The sequence below is a fragment of the Lepus europaeus genome, chromosome 5 (genome assembly GCF_033115175.1).
Source record: "Lepus europaeus isolate LE1 chromosome 5, mLepTim1.pri, whole genome shotgun sequence".
Lineage (NCBI taxonomy): Eukaryota > Metazoa > Chordata > Mammalia > Lagomorpha > Leporidae > Lepus > Lepus europaeus.
This window is the reverse complement of record NC_084831.1, coordinates 36,411,574-36,427,033: the sequence shown is the minus strand read 5'-3', so window position 1 is coordinate 36,427,033 and position 15,460 is coordinate 36,411,574. Positions and strand designations below refer to the sequence as shown.

General features: G+C 45.8%; 1 protein-coding gene across 3 annotated transcripts in view; it reads left to right on the top strand.

Annotated features, from left to right (window-relative positions):
* Nucleotides 1-15,460, top strand: part of EIF2B3 (eukaryotic translation initiation factor 2B subunit gamma) — a 150,637-nt gene that overhangs the window by 117,563 nt on the left and 17,614 nt on the right. For all 3 annotated transcript variants that reach the window (XM_062193313.1, XM_062193312.1, XM_062193314.1), the window contains exons 7-10: nucleotides 6,397-6,524; nucleotides 7,508-7,698; nucleotides 10,120-10,197; nucleotides 11,307-11,455. In XM_062193313.1, the coding sequence (XP_062049297.1) occupies nucleotides 6,397-6,524; nucleotides 7,508-7,698; nucleotides 10,120-10,197; nucleotides 11,307-11,455 (546 nt within the window). The remainder of the gene's footprint in view (nucleotides 1-6,396; nucleotides 6,525-7,507; nucleotides 7,699-10,119; nucleotides 10,198-11,306; nucleotides 11,456-15,460) is intronic.

Genomic DNA, 15,460 nt, shown 5'->3' with positions numbered 1-15,460 from the left:
TGATCCAGCTCCCTGCTAACGTGCCTGGGAAAGCAACAGAAGATGGCCCAAATCCTTGCCTTGCCCCCATGTGAGAGACCTGGATGAAGCTCCTGCAACTGGCTTCGACCTGGCCCATCCCTGATTGTTGCAGCCATTTGGGGACTGAACCAGCACATGGAAGATATCTCTGTCTCTCTGTCTCACTCTCTCTCTCTCTCTCTCCACCCCCCCTATAACTCAGCCTTTCAAATAAATAAAATAAATCTTTTTAAAAAATTCTTGGGGACTGATGCTGTGATGCAGTAGGCTAATCCTCCACCTGCAGTGCTGGCATCCCATTTGGGCACCGGTTCTAGTCTGGCTGCTCCTCTTCTAATTCAGCTCCCTGGTATAGCCTGGGAAAGCAGTAGAAGGTGGCCCAGCACTTGAGCCCTTGCACCCGCATGGGAGACCTGGAAGAAGCTCCTGGCTCCTGGCTTCAGATCAGCCCAGCTCTGGCCATTGTGGCCACTTGGAGAGTGAACCAGCAAATGGAAGACCTTTCTCTCTGTCTCTCCCTCTCTGTCTGTAATTCTCTCTCAAAAAATAAATAGGCTGGCACCGCGGCTCAATAGGCTAATCCTACACCTGCAGCATCGGCACACCGGGTTCTAGTCCCAGTCGGGGCACCGGATTCTGTCCCGGTTGCCCCTCTTCCAGGCCAGCTCTCTGCTGTGGCCCGGGAATGCAGTGGAGGATGACCCAAGTGCTTGGGCCCTGCACCACATGGGAGACCAGGAGAAGCACCTGGCTTCTGGCTACAGATTAACGCGGTGCGCCGGCCACGGCAGCCATTGGAGGGTGAACCAACAGCACAGGAAGACCTTTCTCTCTGTCTCTCTCTCTCACTATCCACTCTGCCTGTCAAATAAATAAATAAATAAAATATTTTTAAAAATTATTCAGGCAAAGTCACTGCATGTGATGCCAGCATCCCATATAGGGATCAGTTCATTTTGTGTCCCAGCTGCTCCACTTCTGATCCGGCTCCCTGCTAATGGCCTGGGAAAAGCAGCAGAAGATGGCCCAAGTGTTTGGGCCTCTTCCACCACGTGGGAGACCCAGGTGAAATTTCTGGCTTTGATCTGGCCCAGCCCTAGCCATTGTGGCCATCTGGGGAGTGAACCAGCAGATACAATCTCTTTGTCTCTTTCCTCCTCACCTCTCTCCCTGCTACTCTGCCTTTTAAATAAATAAATAAATCTTTTTTTAAAAAGTTCTTACATTTACAGATTTATCTGTATGATATTATGTTATATTGGTATATTATTATATTGTTGTATGTTTGTTCTCTATTGTAATAAGTTATTTTATTTGAAAGTCAGAGAGAGGAGACAAAGAAAGATCTTCCATCCATTGGTTCACTCAGATGGCTGCAACACGGGCTGGGCCAGGCCAAAGCCAGGAGTCAGGAGCTTCTTCCAGGTCTCCCACATAGGTGGCAGGGGCCCAAACCCTTAGGCCATCTTCTGCTGCTTTTCCCAGGCCATTAACAGGGAGCTAGATGGGAAATGAAGGCAGCCAGGACACAAACTATCACCCATGTGGGATACCAGTGTTACAAGCAGTGGTTTTACCCACTATGCCACAATGTTGGCCCTGGAATACTTTTTTTTCAAACATCCTCTTTCATAATGTGATTATTTCATTTATTCAGCAAATATTTAGTGAGCATAGTGTGTTTCCCTTGGGGCAGATTTATAGAAATAGAATTACAGGGTGAAATAATACAAACATCTTCATCTTTTGCTACATATTGCCAGATGCTTTTCAGAAAAAATTTTACCAGTAATCATCCCTCTGACTTGGCTGTATGAGAGTAACTATTCTCAAAATATCTTTATCAGTATGAGAATTACTTTAAATCTGCTAATATAGTTAGAAGAGAATTACATCGTATTTTAATTCTTGTTTATCTGAAAATATTTTATGCTTATCTCTATAATCCTTTGTCCTATTTATGGCAATTATTATTTTTATTATAATTTTAAGATTTATTTATTTGAAAGGCAGAGTTACAGAGAGAGGGGGGGAGAAATAAAGAAGAGATTTTCCATTCAGTGGTTCGCTCCTCAAATGGCTGCAACAGCCAGGGCTGGGCCAGACCAAAGCCAGGAGCCAAGAGCTTCTTCCAGATCTCCCATGTGAGTGCAGGGGCCCAAGGATTGGGCCATCTTCTGCTCCTTTCCCAGATGCATTAGCAGGGAGCTGAATTGGAAGTGAAACAGCCAGAACTCAGAACAGCACCCATATGATTCCAGCACTGCAGGCAACCTAACCCATTTACGCCACAATGCTGGCCCCTATTATTTTGTCTTTATTTGGTGGGCTGGGTTTGTTGGTTTACAACTGGTAATCAAGTGTTGTTATTCTTTGTGATTCCTTGAGAAGTTATAATTTCATAAGATGAGACAGGTCTTTCCAGAAAGGTTATGTGTAAGAGGGAAGAAAAGAAGTAAGGTTGGCCATGGTCAGGGCACTGTGTCCAGCTGGTGGCCTTCAGGCCAGGGTCAGGTTGTTCACAATGGTCAACAGTAGCCTGTACCACTTCTTGACACAGCTTCAAGCTGCTTCCATTTGGACTAGGAAGTAGGGAGATTACTTGTGTTCTCCATTATACTACTAAACCAGTTGCATTGTGGGAATTGACCTAATGCTGAGCTCCAGTAAAGATGAGTGGGACCTGGCAGGACTGCTTCAAATCTTTTTCCAGACACTGATCTCCTTGAGCCTGTGTGCCTGAAGGAGCCCTGTGCCAAAGCTTGTTTGCTTGCCTCTTAGAGTGACAGTTCTGTTTGATCCATAAAGTAAGTGTCATGGACCTGAAACCTCCCAGCTGTCCATGTTTTGTAATTTCTTCAAAGGGAACTGATTTTTGTTTTTCAATGGCAGGGCCAAGGAACTTTTGCTAACAACACTGGTTTGGAGTATTAAAGGGAGAGAAAAAGAGCTAAGAGTAAATGTTGTTTCATTCTGTGTATTCATATGGAAATTTTTAATCTCTATCAAAGGATCAGGAGAAAAATCACTTTGAAATTCAATACAAGGGCTCCCAGCTTACACAAAAATTTTCAAAGATGTTTGGCTTGATCCTTTAAAAATGACAAAAACCATGAATTGTATAGCTCCAGGGTTCATAATTTTTCTTACCCTCCTCAGCCTCTATCTTGCTTCCTACCTACATTCCATCTGTGTGGTCCTGTGTTAACATGCAGAGCTTCTTTGAATGGCATCTAAGCAGGGTGGTGGGTTGGGAACTATGCAACAGCAGTCAGGTTTATAGAACTGTCTGAACTGCCTATACTTTAACCCCTCTGTCAGACCACATTATCTCAGAATCAGAGTATCATACCTGGCTTCCCTGGCTTCAGTCCACTTATTCAAGTCCCTTTTTCCCACAACTACTAGAATTACCTTACTAAGGAACATAACTGTGTTACTTTTCTGCTTAAAACCATTGGCTTTTCAGTCCAGACTTAATAGACTGCCACAGAAAGCTTCCCTGATCTGGCTCCCTTGCCTACCTGATCAGCTTCATCTCCTTCTACCTTTCTCCATCCAGAAACTCATACCAGGCCAATGGCCCACTGAATTGTGAATTTCTTAAAAGCCGAAACAGTATGTTTTTAAAGCCTAGCACAGTGATTTACATATGGTAGATGTTTTGCAAATGCTAAATAAGATAATTAGTGATTTAAAATTCTAACAAGACACAGTGTGAGAGAAAACTGAAAAACACGGTAACTCTCACTCCCTGTTCAAAGGATCAGGTCCTTTCTTTCCCTGTTATAGATTCCTGGTCACTTACACCCAACATCCTGTCTCAGTACCCACTGGAGGGGCTGGCACTGTGGCATAGTGGGTAAAGCTACCACCTGCAGAGCTGGCATCCCATATGGGCACCAATTTGAGGCTGGCTGCTCCACTTCCGATCCAGCTCTCTGCTATGGCCTGGGAAAGCAGTAGAAGATGGCCCAAGTCTTTGGATCCCTGCATCCTCCTGGGAGACCCAGAAGAAGCTCATGGCTCCTGGCTTTGGATCAGCTCAGTTCACGCCATTGTGGCCATTTGGGGAGTGAACCAGCAGATGGAAGACCTTTTTCTCTCTTTTTCTGCCTCTGCCTGCCTGTAACTCTGCCTTTCAAATAAATAAATAAATCTTTGGAAAAAAAAATACCCACTATGACACACAAGGCCTCCTGGGACCCAGAAGACCAAATGAAGGAGAGCTGCAAAGCTTTTGGCCAAGACTGCTTACTACTTAGATTTGAATGATTTTAAAATATTGCAGGCTTTTTTTCTTGTTTCTCTTTTCTTTCCTTTTGCCTTCTGGGAGTTCTTCTACACATGGAATTTGATCTAATCTTCTGTAAGTGCCAGCCTAGATTGATATGATTACATGAAAGTAAATTGGAGTTCACTTTGTTGTGGGAATTCTTTGATAGCCATTGGTAAATAGATACAACTGTTGTAAAGTAAGGGCACCCACTGTTTTAGTAAGTGGGAGCATTAAATCTACCTGGGAACTACTTACTCATTAAATTGGGTTTTAAATTTGCAGAGAGTCTGAATCATTAGTACCACAGAAGCTAAGATGAAAGACAGGAAACCTAAGAATAGCCTAAAAGTATAAAATTTGATAGCTTGCATAAGGAAGAAACTCACTTGCATGCTTCTACTACAGAAGGAATATAGAATAGAAATCCTGTGCAGTTATTGTCTAACACAGCTGTTAACATTAGAAAAAATTTTTAGGCTGGCGCCGTGGCTTAACGGGCTAATCCTCCACCTTGCGGCGCCAGCACACCGGGTTCTAGTCCCGGTTGAGGCGCCGGATTCTATCCCGGTTGCCCCTCTTCCAGGCCAGCTCTCTGCTATGGCCCGGGAAGGCAGTGGAGGATGGCCCAAGTCCTTGGGCCCTGCACCCGCATGGGAGACCAGGAAAAAGCACCTGGCTCCTGGCTTCGGATCAGCACGATGAGCCGGCCGCAGCGGCCATTGGGGGGTGAACCAACGGCAAAAAGGAAGACCTTTCTCTCTGTCTCTCTCTCTCTCACTATCCACTCTGCCTGTCAAAAAATAAATAAATAAATAAATAAAATAAAATAAAATAAAAGGGGCCGGCGCCGTGGCTCAACAGGCTAATCCTCTGCCTAGCAGTGCCGGCACACTGGGTTCTAGTCCCGGTTGGGGCGCCGGATTCTATCCCGGTTGCCCCTCTTCCAGGCCAGCTCTCTGCTATGGCCCGGGAGGGCAGTGGAGGGTGGCCCAAGTGCTTGGGCCCTGCACCCCATGGGAGACCAGGAGAAGCACCTGGCTCCTGGCTACAGATCAGCACAGCGCGCTGGCTGCGGCGGCCATTGGGGGATGAACCAACAGCAAAGGAAGACCTTTCTCTCTGTCTCTCTCTCACTGTCCACTCTGCCTGTCAAAATAAATAAATAAATAAAAATAAAAAATAAAAGGGTAGTTCCTTAACCGGATAAGCGTCCTTCAAAACATCCATAACAATTATCTTTTTTTTTTAAAGGTTTATTTGTTTGTTAAAAAGGCAGAATTACAGAGAAGCAGAGGCAGAGAGAAAGAGAGAGAGGTCTTCCATCCGCTGGTTCACTCCCTAGGTGGCCACAACAGCAAAAACTGCACCAATCCAAAGCCAGGAGCTAGGAGCTTCTGCTAGGTTTCCCATACAGGTGCAGGGCCCAAGGACTTGGGCCATCTTCTATTGCTTTCCCAGGCCATAGCAGAGAGCTGGATCAGAAGTGGAGCAGCCAGGACCCAAATTGGCGCCCACATGGGATACCGGCACTGCAGGCAGAGGCCTTAACCGCTATGCCACAGCGCTGGTCCCTCCAATTTTTTTTTTTTTTTTTAAGATTTATTTATTTGAAAGAGTTAAAGAGAGAAGAGAGACAGAGAGAGAGGAATCTTCCATCTGCTGGTTAATTCCACAGATGGCCACAGTGATTTGAGAACTGCCAGAACCATTTCACATTTTTTTAAAGATTTATTTATTTGAAAGGCAGAGCTACAGAGAGGCAGAGAGAGAGAGAGGAACAGAGAATCTTCCATCCTCTGGTTCACTCTCCAAATGGCTGAAATGGCTGGAGCTGAGCCGATCTGAAGCCAGGAGCCAGGAGCTTTCTCTGGTCTCCCACACTGTTCAGGGGCCCAAGGGCCCATATGGGATGCCGGCACTGCAGGCGGTGGTCTTTACCTACTAAGTCACAGCGCTGGCCCTCCATTTCACATTTGATCTCTGCCAGTCTCAAGGTGGCATAACAGAATTTGGCTTTTCCTTGGATGCACAGAGTTTTTAATTCCAGTAGACCCAGGCAGTCAGGTTTCTCATATTTGGTCACTCTTTCTTCCTAGGTCAATCACTTCTATCCGGAGTGAACTGATTCCATACCTAGTGAGAAAACAGTTTTCCTCAGCTTGCTCACAACAAGGACAAGAAGAAAAAGATGAAGACCTAAAGAAAAAGGAACTAAAGTCCTTAGGTCAGTGCCTGGGTTGGTGCAGTAAGACGCAGGCCCAGCCCAAGATGTCTGTCTCAAGGCAGCAGATTCTCATCTAGCCTACGTAGCAAGACGGGCACCCCACTCTGTGACCTCTGGATTAGCTTGGTCAAGGAAATCCTTTTACTGTGTTTTCAGGGACAAATTAATCATGCCTCTACACTCCTCCACAAATTTGTAGCTCATTTTGTCTTTAAACTCAGCCATTTCCGTGAAGGAATGTACAATTAGAGACTAACCATATTGTCTCCTTTCCAGGACCAGGAGATGAGATGTCTGGTTTGCTTTCATATCCCTAGTCCCTGACCCTGTTCTGGGTTCACAGTATATATTCTGAAAAAATATTTTTCAAATAAATGAAGAGACATATAGTATAGTTGAGATCACTGGACTTGGAATAAAGACAGACCTGGGTTTGAAATGACTCTGCCTCTTATCTGCTGTAACCTGATGCAGGATACTCAATCTTCCAAACTCCAGTTTTCTTATAATAAAGTAAAATATTTCAAATGGCTGTTGTGAGAATTGAAAGACTAGAACCCAGGTATTCTGCCTGTAAGTTCTATGCTGTTTATTTCACAGCATAGCCACCTATTATGGTAATAGAGACTGGCAGCACAATGCCAACATGACTGGTCTCTGAATCCTAGACACTAGCTTGCGCTATTTCATGATTGACAAGGGTCACTTAATTTTTTTTCCCCTAGTAGTACTCAATTATTGGTCAAACTTACTTTTAGGACCTCTTATATTATATAATATTTCAAACATATTGGAAAACACATTGCCTCTTTTCATTTGACTTATTCATTGAGGACTTAGTGGGATTTCCCCAGAGTCTGTGCTTCATGGTTGAGTGCCAGGAACAGAACTATTAGCTGTCCCCTCTTTCGAAACCTGACAGTCTGCATCCTCCTATTATTTCATGGTCATTTAATTGCTTGCTTTGTATGTTTGTTCCGAAGATATTTATAGTTTTATAAAAGAAGCCAATACACTGACCTTGGCTCCCTATGATGCCTGCTGGAATGCTTGTCGAGGAGACACATGGGAAGACTTGTCCAGAACACAGGTCCGCTGCTATGTCCACATCATGAAAGAGGGGCTCTGCTCTCGAGTGAACACGCTGGGACTCTACATGGAAGCAAACAGACAGGTGAGAGGATCAATTTAGAAGAGGAACTGTAGGAGTCAGCATTGTGGCATAGAAAGTTAAGCCACCCCCTGCAATGCCAGCATCCGTGTGGATGCCAGTTAGAGTCAGTCCTGGCTGCTCCACTTCTGATCCAGCTCCCTGCTAATGCACCTAGGAAAGCAACAGATGATGGCCCAAGTCCTTGTGTTCCTGAGCCCATGTGGGAGACCTGGATGAACTCCTGGCTTCTGGGTTTGGCCTGGCCCAGCCCCAGCCATTGTAGCCATCTGGGGAGTAAACCTGCCGATAGAAGATATCTTTGTCTTTCCCTTTCTCTCTCTGTATCTGTGCCTTTCAAATAACTCTAAAAAAAAAAAAAAGAAGAAGAAGAAGAATTGCGGGAGCTCCAGTCCTAGAAGCAAACTGAGCCTTTTGTCTTATTTCTTCATTAGGTACATGATAAGTTATTCAGAGTCTGTCTTATTCCAGTGTTTGAACAAAATCTGGCATGTCAGGGAATAACTATTGAGCTACTCAGGTACAGCAAAAGGAAAAGTGGAGGGCCTAGTTCTTGGTAAAAAGGCCTCTGTGGCTCCAAGGAAAGGCTAAGATCTCCGGGAAGGTTAGCTCTGGGTTTAGCAGCTTCTGTCTTCTATTCAGAATGGGAATATCTACAGTACTTATTTCATAAATAAGCAGATAAATGCTACATAACCATTACTTTGATGAGGTAAACATATACACACAGAAGAGGCTTCCCCAAGAAGGTGAAGGAGCATAGTATATAGTGGCCAGATGGCAAAGCATCAAGGAAGGAATGTCTAGGAAAACAATTGTCCAGAAACAGCATTAGTGAGATGTCTGGTTAACTCTCCTTTTAACCCTGCAGTTCATGAGAGACAATGAACAGCTTCCAGTGAAGGGCAAGCAATGCCCTCAAAGACAAGCCAGGTCATAGTGAAGGCAGTGGGTGGAGAATGGGACAGAGGCTGAGAGAATGAGGAGCTCTTTGTGTACAGTGGACACTGGAGGAAGGTTTTAGGAGGGAGAGACAATGAGATCAGAAACAGGAAATGCAGAGCAATAAAGGGTTAAGATAAGAGCAAGAATAGATAGATAATTGAGGGAACTGCATCGGGGTGGCATTTAAGAATAACAGGGTTGAGATAATGAAAAGATCGGTTGTTGGCATTTTTCCTGGTAGAATTCTATGAAAACTATTATTGTAGTTGTAAATTGGAGAGGAAGTGGGTTATATAAGAGATGTTGAAAATTGGGATTGGAGGCCGGCGCTGCAGCTCACTAGGCTAATCCTCCGCCTGCAGCACCGGCACCCCAAGTTCTAGTCCCAGTTGGGGTGCCGGATTCTGTCCTGGTCGCTCCTTTTCCTGTCCAGCTCTCTGCTGTGGCCCAGGAAGGCAGTGGAAGATGGCCCAAGTGCTTGGGCCCTGCACCCACATGGGAGACCAGGAGGAAGCACCTGGCTCCTGGCTTTGGATCGGCGCAGCACACCAGCCACAGCGCGCTGGCCTTAGCAGCCATTTGGGGGGTGAACCAACAGAAGGAAGACCTTTCTCTCTGTCTCTCTCATTGTCTAACTGCCTGTCAAAAAAAAAAAAAATTAGGATTAGAACCCTGAAGAAAATCTGGGTTTGGAATCTTCAGGACCCACAGCAGATAGTGAGTAGCCTCAACCTCAGACCTCAAGCTGAATTGGTTTTAGATCCAAAGGAATTCCAAGCCAGAAAGAAAATGAAAAGATCACAGATAGTCCCATGTTCTTCCATAAGTAGAGTCTGTCAGGCTGATCTAAAAGCAGGTTCATGGGCAGCCTGAGACTGGAGGAGTATCATCTCAAGTGCCATCCAGGGCTATGCAGCAGCCTGGCCCAATAGAGGAGATCTCAGGATTAGAGGCTGGGGTCTTAGACCTCACATACCAGTGTAGCCAGTGTGGCCATCACATACAGGGCTCTGACCAGCACTCTACCTATACTGGAGAATCACAGAAGAACATGGGTGCCTTCTCAAGGTCTGTTCTGGTTGTGGAATTTGTCTGACATTGCTCCCATTGTCACCTCCTGCACAGCCACAACTGTCCAGGAGGTGAGCAGGAACCAGAATGACCATGATCAGAACTCAGGCTATTCTTTGTCCTTATCAGGCCTCCTTTCCCAAGAAGTGCTGTGTGAATATCTCAAAGGCTTGTCTCACTGCCTCTCAGCTGAGGGACGTGGCGTTTTCACAGAACATTCTCAGCTGAGATTGTTAGGGCCATCTTGAAGCTGCTGTATAAACATTGCTGGACCTATGGAAAATGCAGCCATCTCTGGAAGCAATAGCTGAGAACTCCCCATTTCTCTGATTGAACATTAGGTTCTACATAAGGTATTTTCAGGTGTTTTTCTGGTCTTTAGTAACCAAATCTTTTTCTTTCTTCAAGGTGCCCAAATTGCTGCCTGTTCTTTGCCCAGAAGAATCACTGGTTCATTCATCAGCACAGATTGTGAACAAACACCTGGTAAGTGCTAGCATGGGCAGGGCAGGCATGGAACATTCTCTGAGGGCTTTGAAATATGTCCTTGAAAAGCTAGATTGAAGTCATCAAGCCCTGAACCTCATTAGACCCAGGGAAATCCCAGCTGGGTTCTGGTAATAAACTTATTCAAAAATACTATGTGATAAGGCAGCCGTTATGGCTCAGCAGGTTAAACCACCAAGGAGACAGTGGATGATGGCTCAAGTACTTGAGTTCCTTGCCACCCACATGGGAGACCAGGATGGAGTTCCTTGCTCCTAGCTTTGACCTTGCCTAACCCTGACTGTTGCAGGTGTTTGGGGAATGAGCCAGTGGATGAATGATCTCTCTCTCTCTCTCTCTCTCTCTAACCCTCTTTACCACTTTGCCTTTCAAATAAAATAATTTTATTTTTTAAAAAAGATTTGTTTTATTGATGTGAAAGAGTTACAGAGAGAGATAGAAACAGAGAGAGAGGTCTTCCATCCACTGGTTCAACCCCCAAATGACCGCCACAGCTGGAGCTGAAGCCAGGAGCCAGGGGCTTCCTCAGGCCTTCCATGTGCGTGCAAGGGCCTAAGGGCTTGGGCCATCCTCCACTGCTTTCCCAGACCCATTAGCAAGGAGCTGAATTGGAAATGGAGCAGCCAGGACTTTAAACAGCACTCATATGGGATGCCGGCACTGCAGGCCAGTGCATTAACCCACTGTGCCACAGTGTTGGCCCCTCAAATAAAATAAGTTTTTTTAAAAATTAAAATAAAATAATACGCCTGGGCAGGTGCTGACCTCTAAGAACAGGTCTATGATAGTACTGGGACTCAGACACAGGAGCTTCCAATCCCTGTCCCTCTTCTTACCATGATTTAAGCAATCTGTGTTCAAGAGATCACATGTCTGTTTTGTTTTCTGGACAAGGGAGGGCCTATGCTTCAATATAGGTTTGAGTTGTTTCAGAAATGTTGTGTGACCTTGTAGCCCCAAGAAATACTAATGATGGTACTTCTTACTGAAGTGTCTTTATGGAAAGATTCTGTTAGCTTAAATGATATACAGGGTGATTTGCATTTGGTTGAGACGAATAGATAAGGTTTTCTATTTGCCTTTTGCAGGTTGGAGTTGACAGCCTTATTGGGCCTGATACACAGGTTGGAGAGAAGTCATCCATTAAGCGCTCTGTCATTGGTTCCTCCTGTCATATAAAAGATAGAGTGACTATTACCAATTGCCTTCTCATGAACTCAGTCACTGTGGAGGAAGGGTATGTTTCCCCATATGCTGACTTGAAGCAAGCCTGCTGGTACCATTAGGAGGCTGAGGGAAAGAAGGGGAAAAGGTTGAAAGATGTAGTAGCATACAGGCCCTTTGAAGCTTTGGTTTTGCCTCCAAAATGACAAGATATCTCAAAGTATTTCCAGTGCCATTCTCATACATGTAACAATTATGGTCCCGGGAGAAGCTGCCTTCCCTTGCCTTGGTGTATACTTGGTGAGGATGATCACAGTAATGAGCCACTGGCAGTGCTGGAATAACACTGCACCAATGCCCAGGGCTCAACTTCCCTTATCTCAGTATCCCAGAGCAGCCCTGAAGAAGGCAGAGGAGGAGATGTATAAGCCACACACTGCTTTTGAAGGCAATTTCTCCAAGTTGTGGAGACTCTTCTTCATTTGAAGACACTTTAGAGTGTTGTAAAATCTTGTTTTATCAATAGCCTGTACTTGGAATAGAATACTTGAATGGTGTTTAATGAGCTTCTTTGTCTGTGTGGACCTCAGGTGTTTCAAATGTACAAAATGCAAACATAAGGGCAGCATTCAGGGCAGTGATTAAGCCACCACTTGAGGTTCCCACATACTATATCAGAGTGTGTGGATTTGAGTTACAGCTGCACACCAGATTCCAGCTTCCTGCTGTTGTGCATCCTGGAGGCAGCAAGTGATAGCTCAAGTAGTTGGGTTCCCTGCCACCCATGTGGGAGACTTGAATTGAGTTCTCAGTTCCCAGGTATCACTTGGGGAATGAACCAGTGGATAGGAGGTATGTCTCTCTCCCTTCTCTCCCTCTGCAATCAGATTGTAAACAAACAGGAAAAAAATGAAGCATAGTTTATGGAAGAGAGGAAGGATATTACCAGGTAAAGATTTTCAGACTTTTTAGAAAGGAAACTTTTTCTTAAGATAAACCTTGTATAAAAATTCAGTATTTAAAACCATTGGAAAAGGCCGGCGCCGTGGCTTAACAGGCTAATCCTCCACCTTGCGGCGCCAGCACACCGGGTTCTAGTCCCGGTTGAGGCGCCGGATTCTATCACGGTTGCCCCTCTTCCAGGCCAGCTCTCTGCTATGGCCCGGGAAGGCAGTGGAGGATGGCCCAAGTCCTTGGGCCCTGCACCCGCATGGGAGACCAGGAGAAGCACCTGGCTCCTGGCTTCGGATCAGCGAGATGCACCGGCCGCAGTGGCCATTGGAGGGTGAACCAACGGCAAAAAGGAAGACCTTTCTCTCTGTCTCTCTCTCTCACTATCCACTCTGCCTGTCCAAAAAAAAAATTGGAAAAGCAGTTACTCCTGTATACAGTGGTGAGGAGTTACGTGTCTCTCTCTCTTTTTTTAAGATTTTATTTATTTGGCCGGCGCCGTGGCTTAACAGGCTAATCCTCCGCCTTGCGGCGCCGGCACACCAGGTTCTAGTCCCGGTTGGGGCGCTGGATTCTATCCCGGTTGCCCCTCTTCCAGGCCAGCTCTCTGCTATGGCCCGGGAAGGCAGTGGAGGATGGCCCAGGTCCTTGGGCCCTGCCCCCGCATGGGAGACCAGGAGAAGTGCCTGGCTCCTGGCTTCGGATCAGCGAGATGCGCTGGCCGCAGCGGCCATTGGAGGGTGAACCAGCGGCAAAAAGGAAGACCTTTCTCTCTGTCTCTCTCTCACTATCCACTCTGCCTGTCAAAAAAATAAAAATAAAATAAAATAAAATAAAATAAAAATAAAAATAGATTTTATTTGTTTAATTGGGAGGTAGAGTTACAGACAGAGAGAAAGATCTTCCATCCGCTGTTTTACTCCCCAAATGGCTGCAAACAGCCAGAGCTGGGCCAATCTGAAGCCAGGAGCCAGGAGCTTCTTCCAGGTCTCCCACATGAGTGCATGGGCCCAAGCACTTGGGCTATCCTCTACTGCTTTCCCAGGGTATTAGCAGAGTTGGATCAGAAGAGGAGCAGCCAGGCCAAAGGCAGAGGCTTAGCCCACTACACCACAGCACCGACCCCATTTTTTTAAAAGACCAAAAATTCTATATCATATATTTCACTCCTGGTTTTAGCCTGGACCAGCCCAGCTGTTGCAGGCATTTGGGTAGTGAACCAAAGGATGAGAGATCCCTCTCTCTCTGCCTTCTAAATAAATAAATTTTAAAAATAGAAACCAATAGAGGAAGATCAGATTAGCAGGGAGGGAAGTGGGGAAATTATTCTACTTGAGACAAGTTGAATATATGACATTGTGTATGAAGCCTTTTTTTTTTTTTTTTTTTTTTTTTGACAGGCAGAGTGGATAGTGAGAGAGAGACAAAGAGAAAGGTCTTCCTTTTTGCCGTTGGTTCACCCTCCAATGGCTGCCGCGGCCAGCGCATCACGCTAATCCGAAGCCAGGAGCCAGGTGCTTCTCCTGGTCTCCCGTGCGGGTGCAGGGCCCAAGGACTTGGGCCATCCTTGGGCTGGCCTGGAAGAGGGGCAACCGGGATAGAATCCGGTGCCCTGACTGGCACTAGAACCCGGTGTGCCAGCGCCACAAGGCGGAGGATTAGCCTGTTGAGTCGCGGCGCCGCCCAATGTATGAAGCCTTAATATACAGGCCTAGAGCTCAGGAAACAAACTTGTGTTTGAAGTAGGCTTTTGAGAGGGATCAGCATAGAGGTGGTAAATGAAGTTGTGGGAGTGGGTGGGATGGGGGCTGATTAGATTATTCTAGGAGAGTGTGGCATGAAAAGAAAAGAAATCAAGACACAACCAGAGATATAAAGGTAAGGGGGTGACAACTGATAGATGAAGGCCAGGTTTCTAATTAGGGAAAAAGGGTATATAGTGGTATACTCATTGAAATGAGGAAAGGTTTGGGAGGAGCAGATTTGTAGGGAAATGAGGTCTGTATAGGGCACAAGAGGTTGGAAATGCCTGTAGGACATCCAGGTGTGTGGAGGTATCTGGTAGTCAGTTTGTGGTTAAAGGTTAGAAGTGGTCAGACCCAGAAAACAAATGTGGTATTCTCTTATTTTCCTGTCTTCATCTTTCTTTCTCTTCCAAGCCCACCCAGCCTTGCACTTGTGGATTAGAGTATGAGCTTTAGGTCAGATTGCCAGACTGAATCCTGGGTCTGTTACTTACTAGACACTTAGAGAATTGGCCTTACCTCTTTGTGCCTGGTTTTCTCACTATAAAGTGGAAAAGGAGGTGCTCATTTGGTTTAGTGATAAAGATGTGGATTAGGATACCTGCATCCCACATTGGAGTGCCTGGATGCAACTCCCAGCTCCAGCTTCATGCTAATGCAGACCCCGGGAGACAGCAATGATAGCTCAAGTAGTTAGGCTCCTGCCACCGATGTTGGAGACCTGGATTGAGTTCCCAGCTCCTGGGTTTGACCTCCTGCTCATTGTGGGCATTTGGGGAGTGAACCAGCAAATGGAAATGCTCTCACTTGCTCACGGTCTCACTCTCTCTCAAATAAATAAATAATTTTGTTAAAATGGGGTAAAACTGAACAGCTCATAGATTTATTGGGAGTACTAAAGTGGCTTAATAAACATAAAGTACCTTGAATAGTGCTTGGCTCATGGACTATTAGTTACTATTTTATATTTAATTATTGTTTATCTCATTTGACAAAGATGGCATAATGCCAATGTCTTGATAAAGAATGTCTCGGCCGGTGCCGTGGCTTAACAGGCTAATCCTCCGCCTTGCGGCATCGGCACACCGGGTTCTAGTCCCGGTTGGGGCACCGGATTCTATCCCGGTTGCCCCTCTTCCAGGCCAGCTCTCTGCTATGGCCCGGGAAGGCAGTGGAGGATGGCCCAAGTCCTTGGGCCCTGCACCCGCATGGGAGACCAGGAGAAGCACCTGGCTCCTGGCTCCGGATCAGCGAGGTGCGCCGGCCGCAGCGGCCATTGGAGGGTGAACCAACGGAAAAAGGAAGACCTTTCTCTCTGTCTCTCTCTCGCACTATCCACTCTGCCTGTCAAAAAAAAAAAAAAAAGAATGTCTCTATTATAT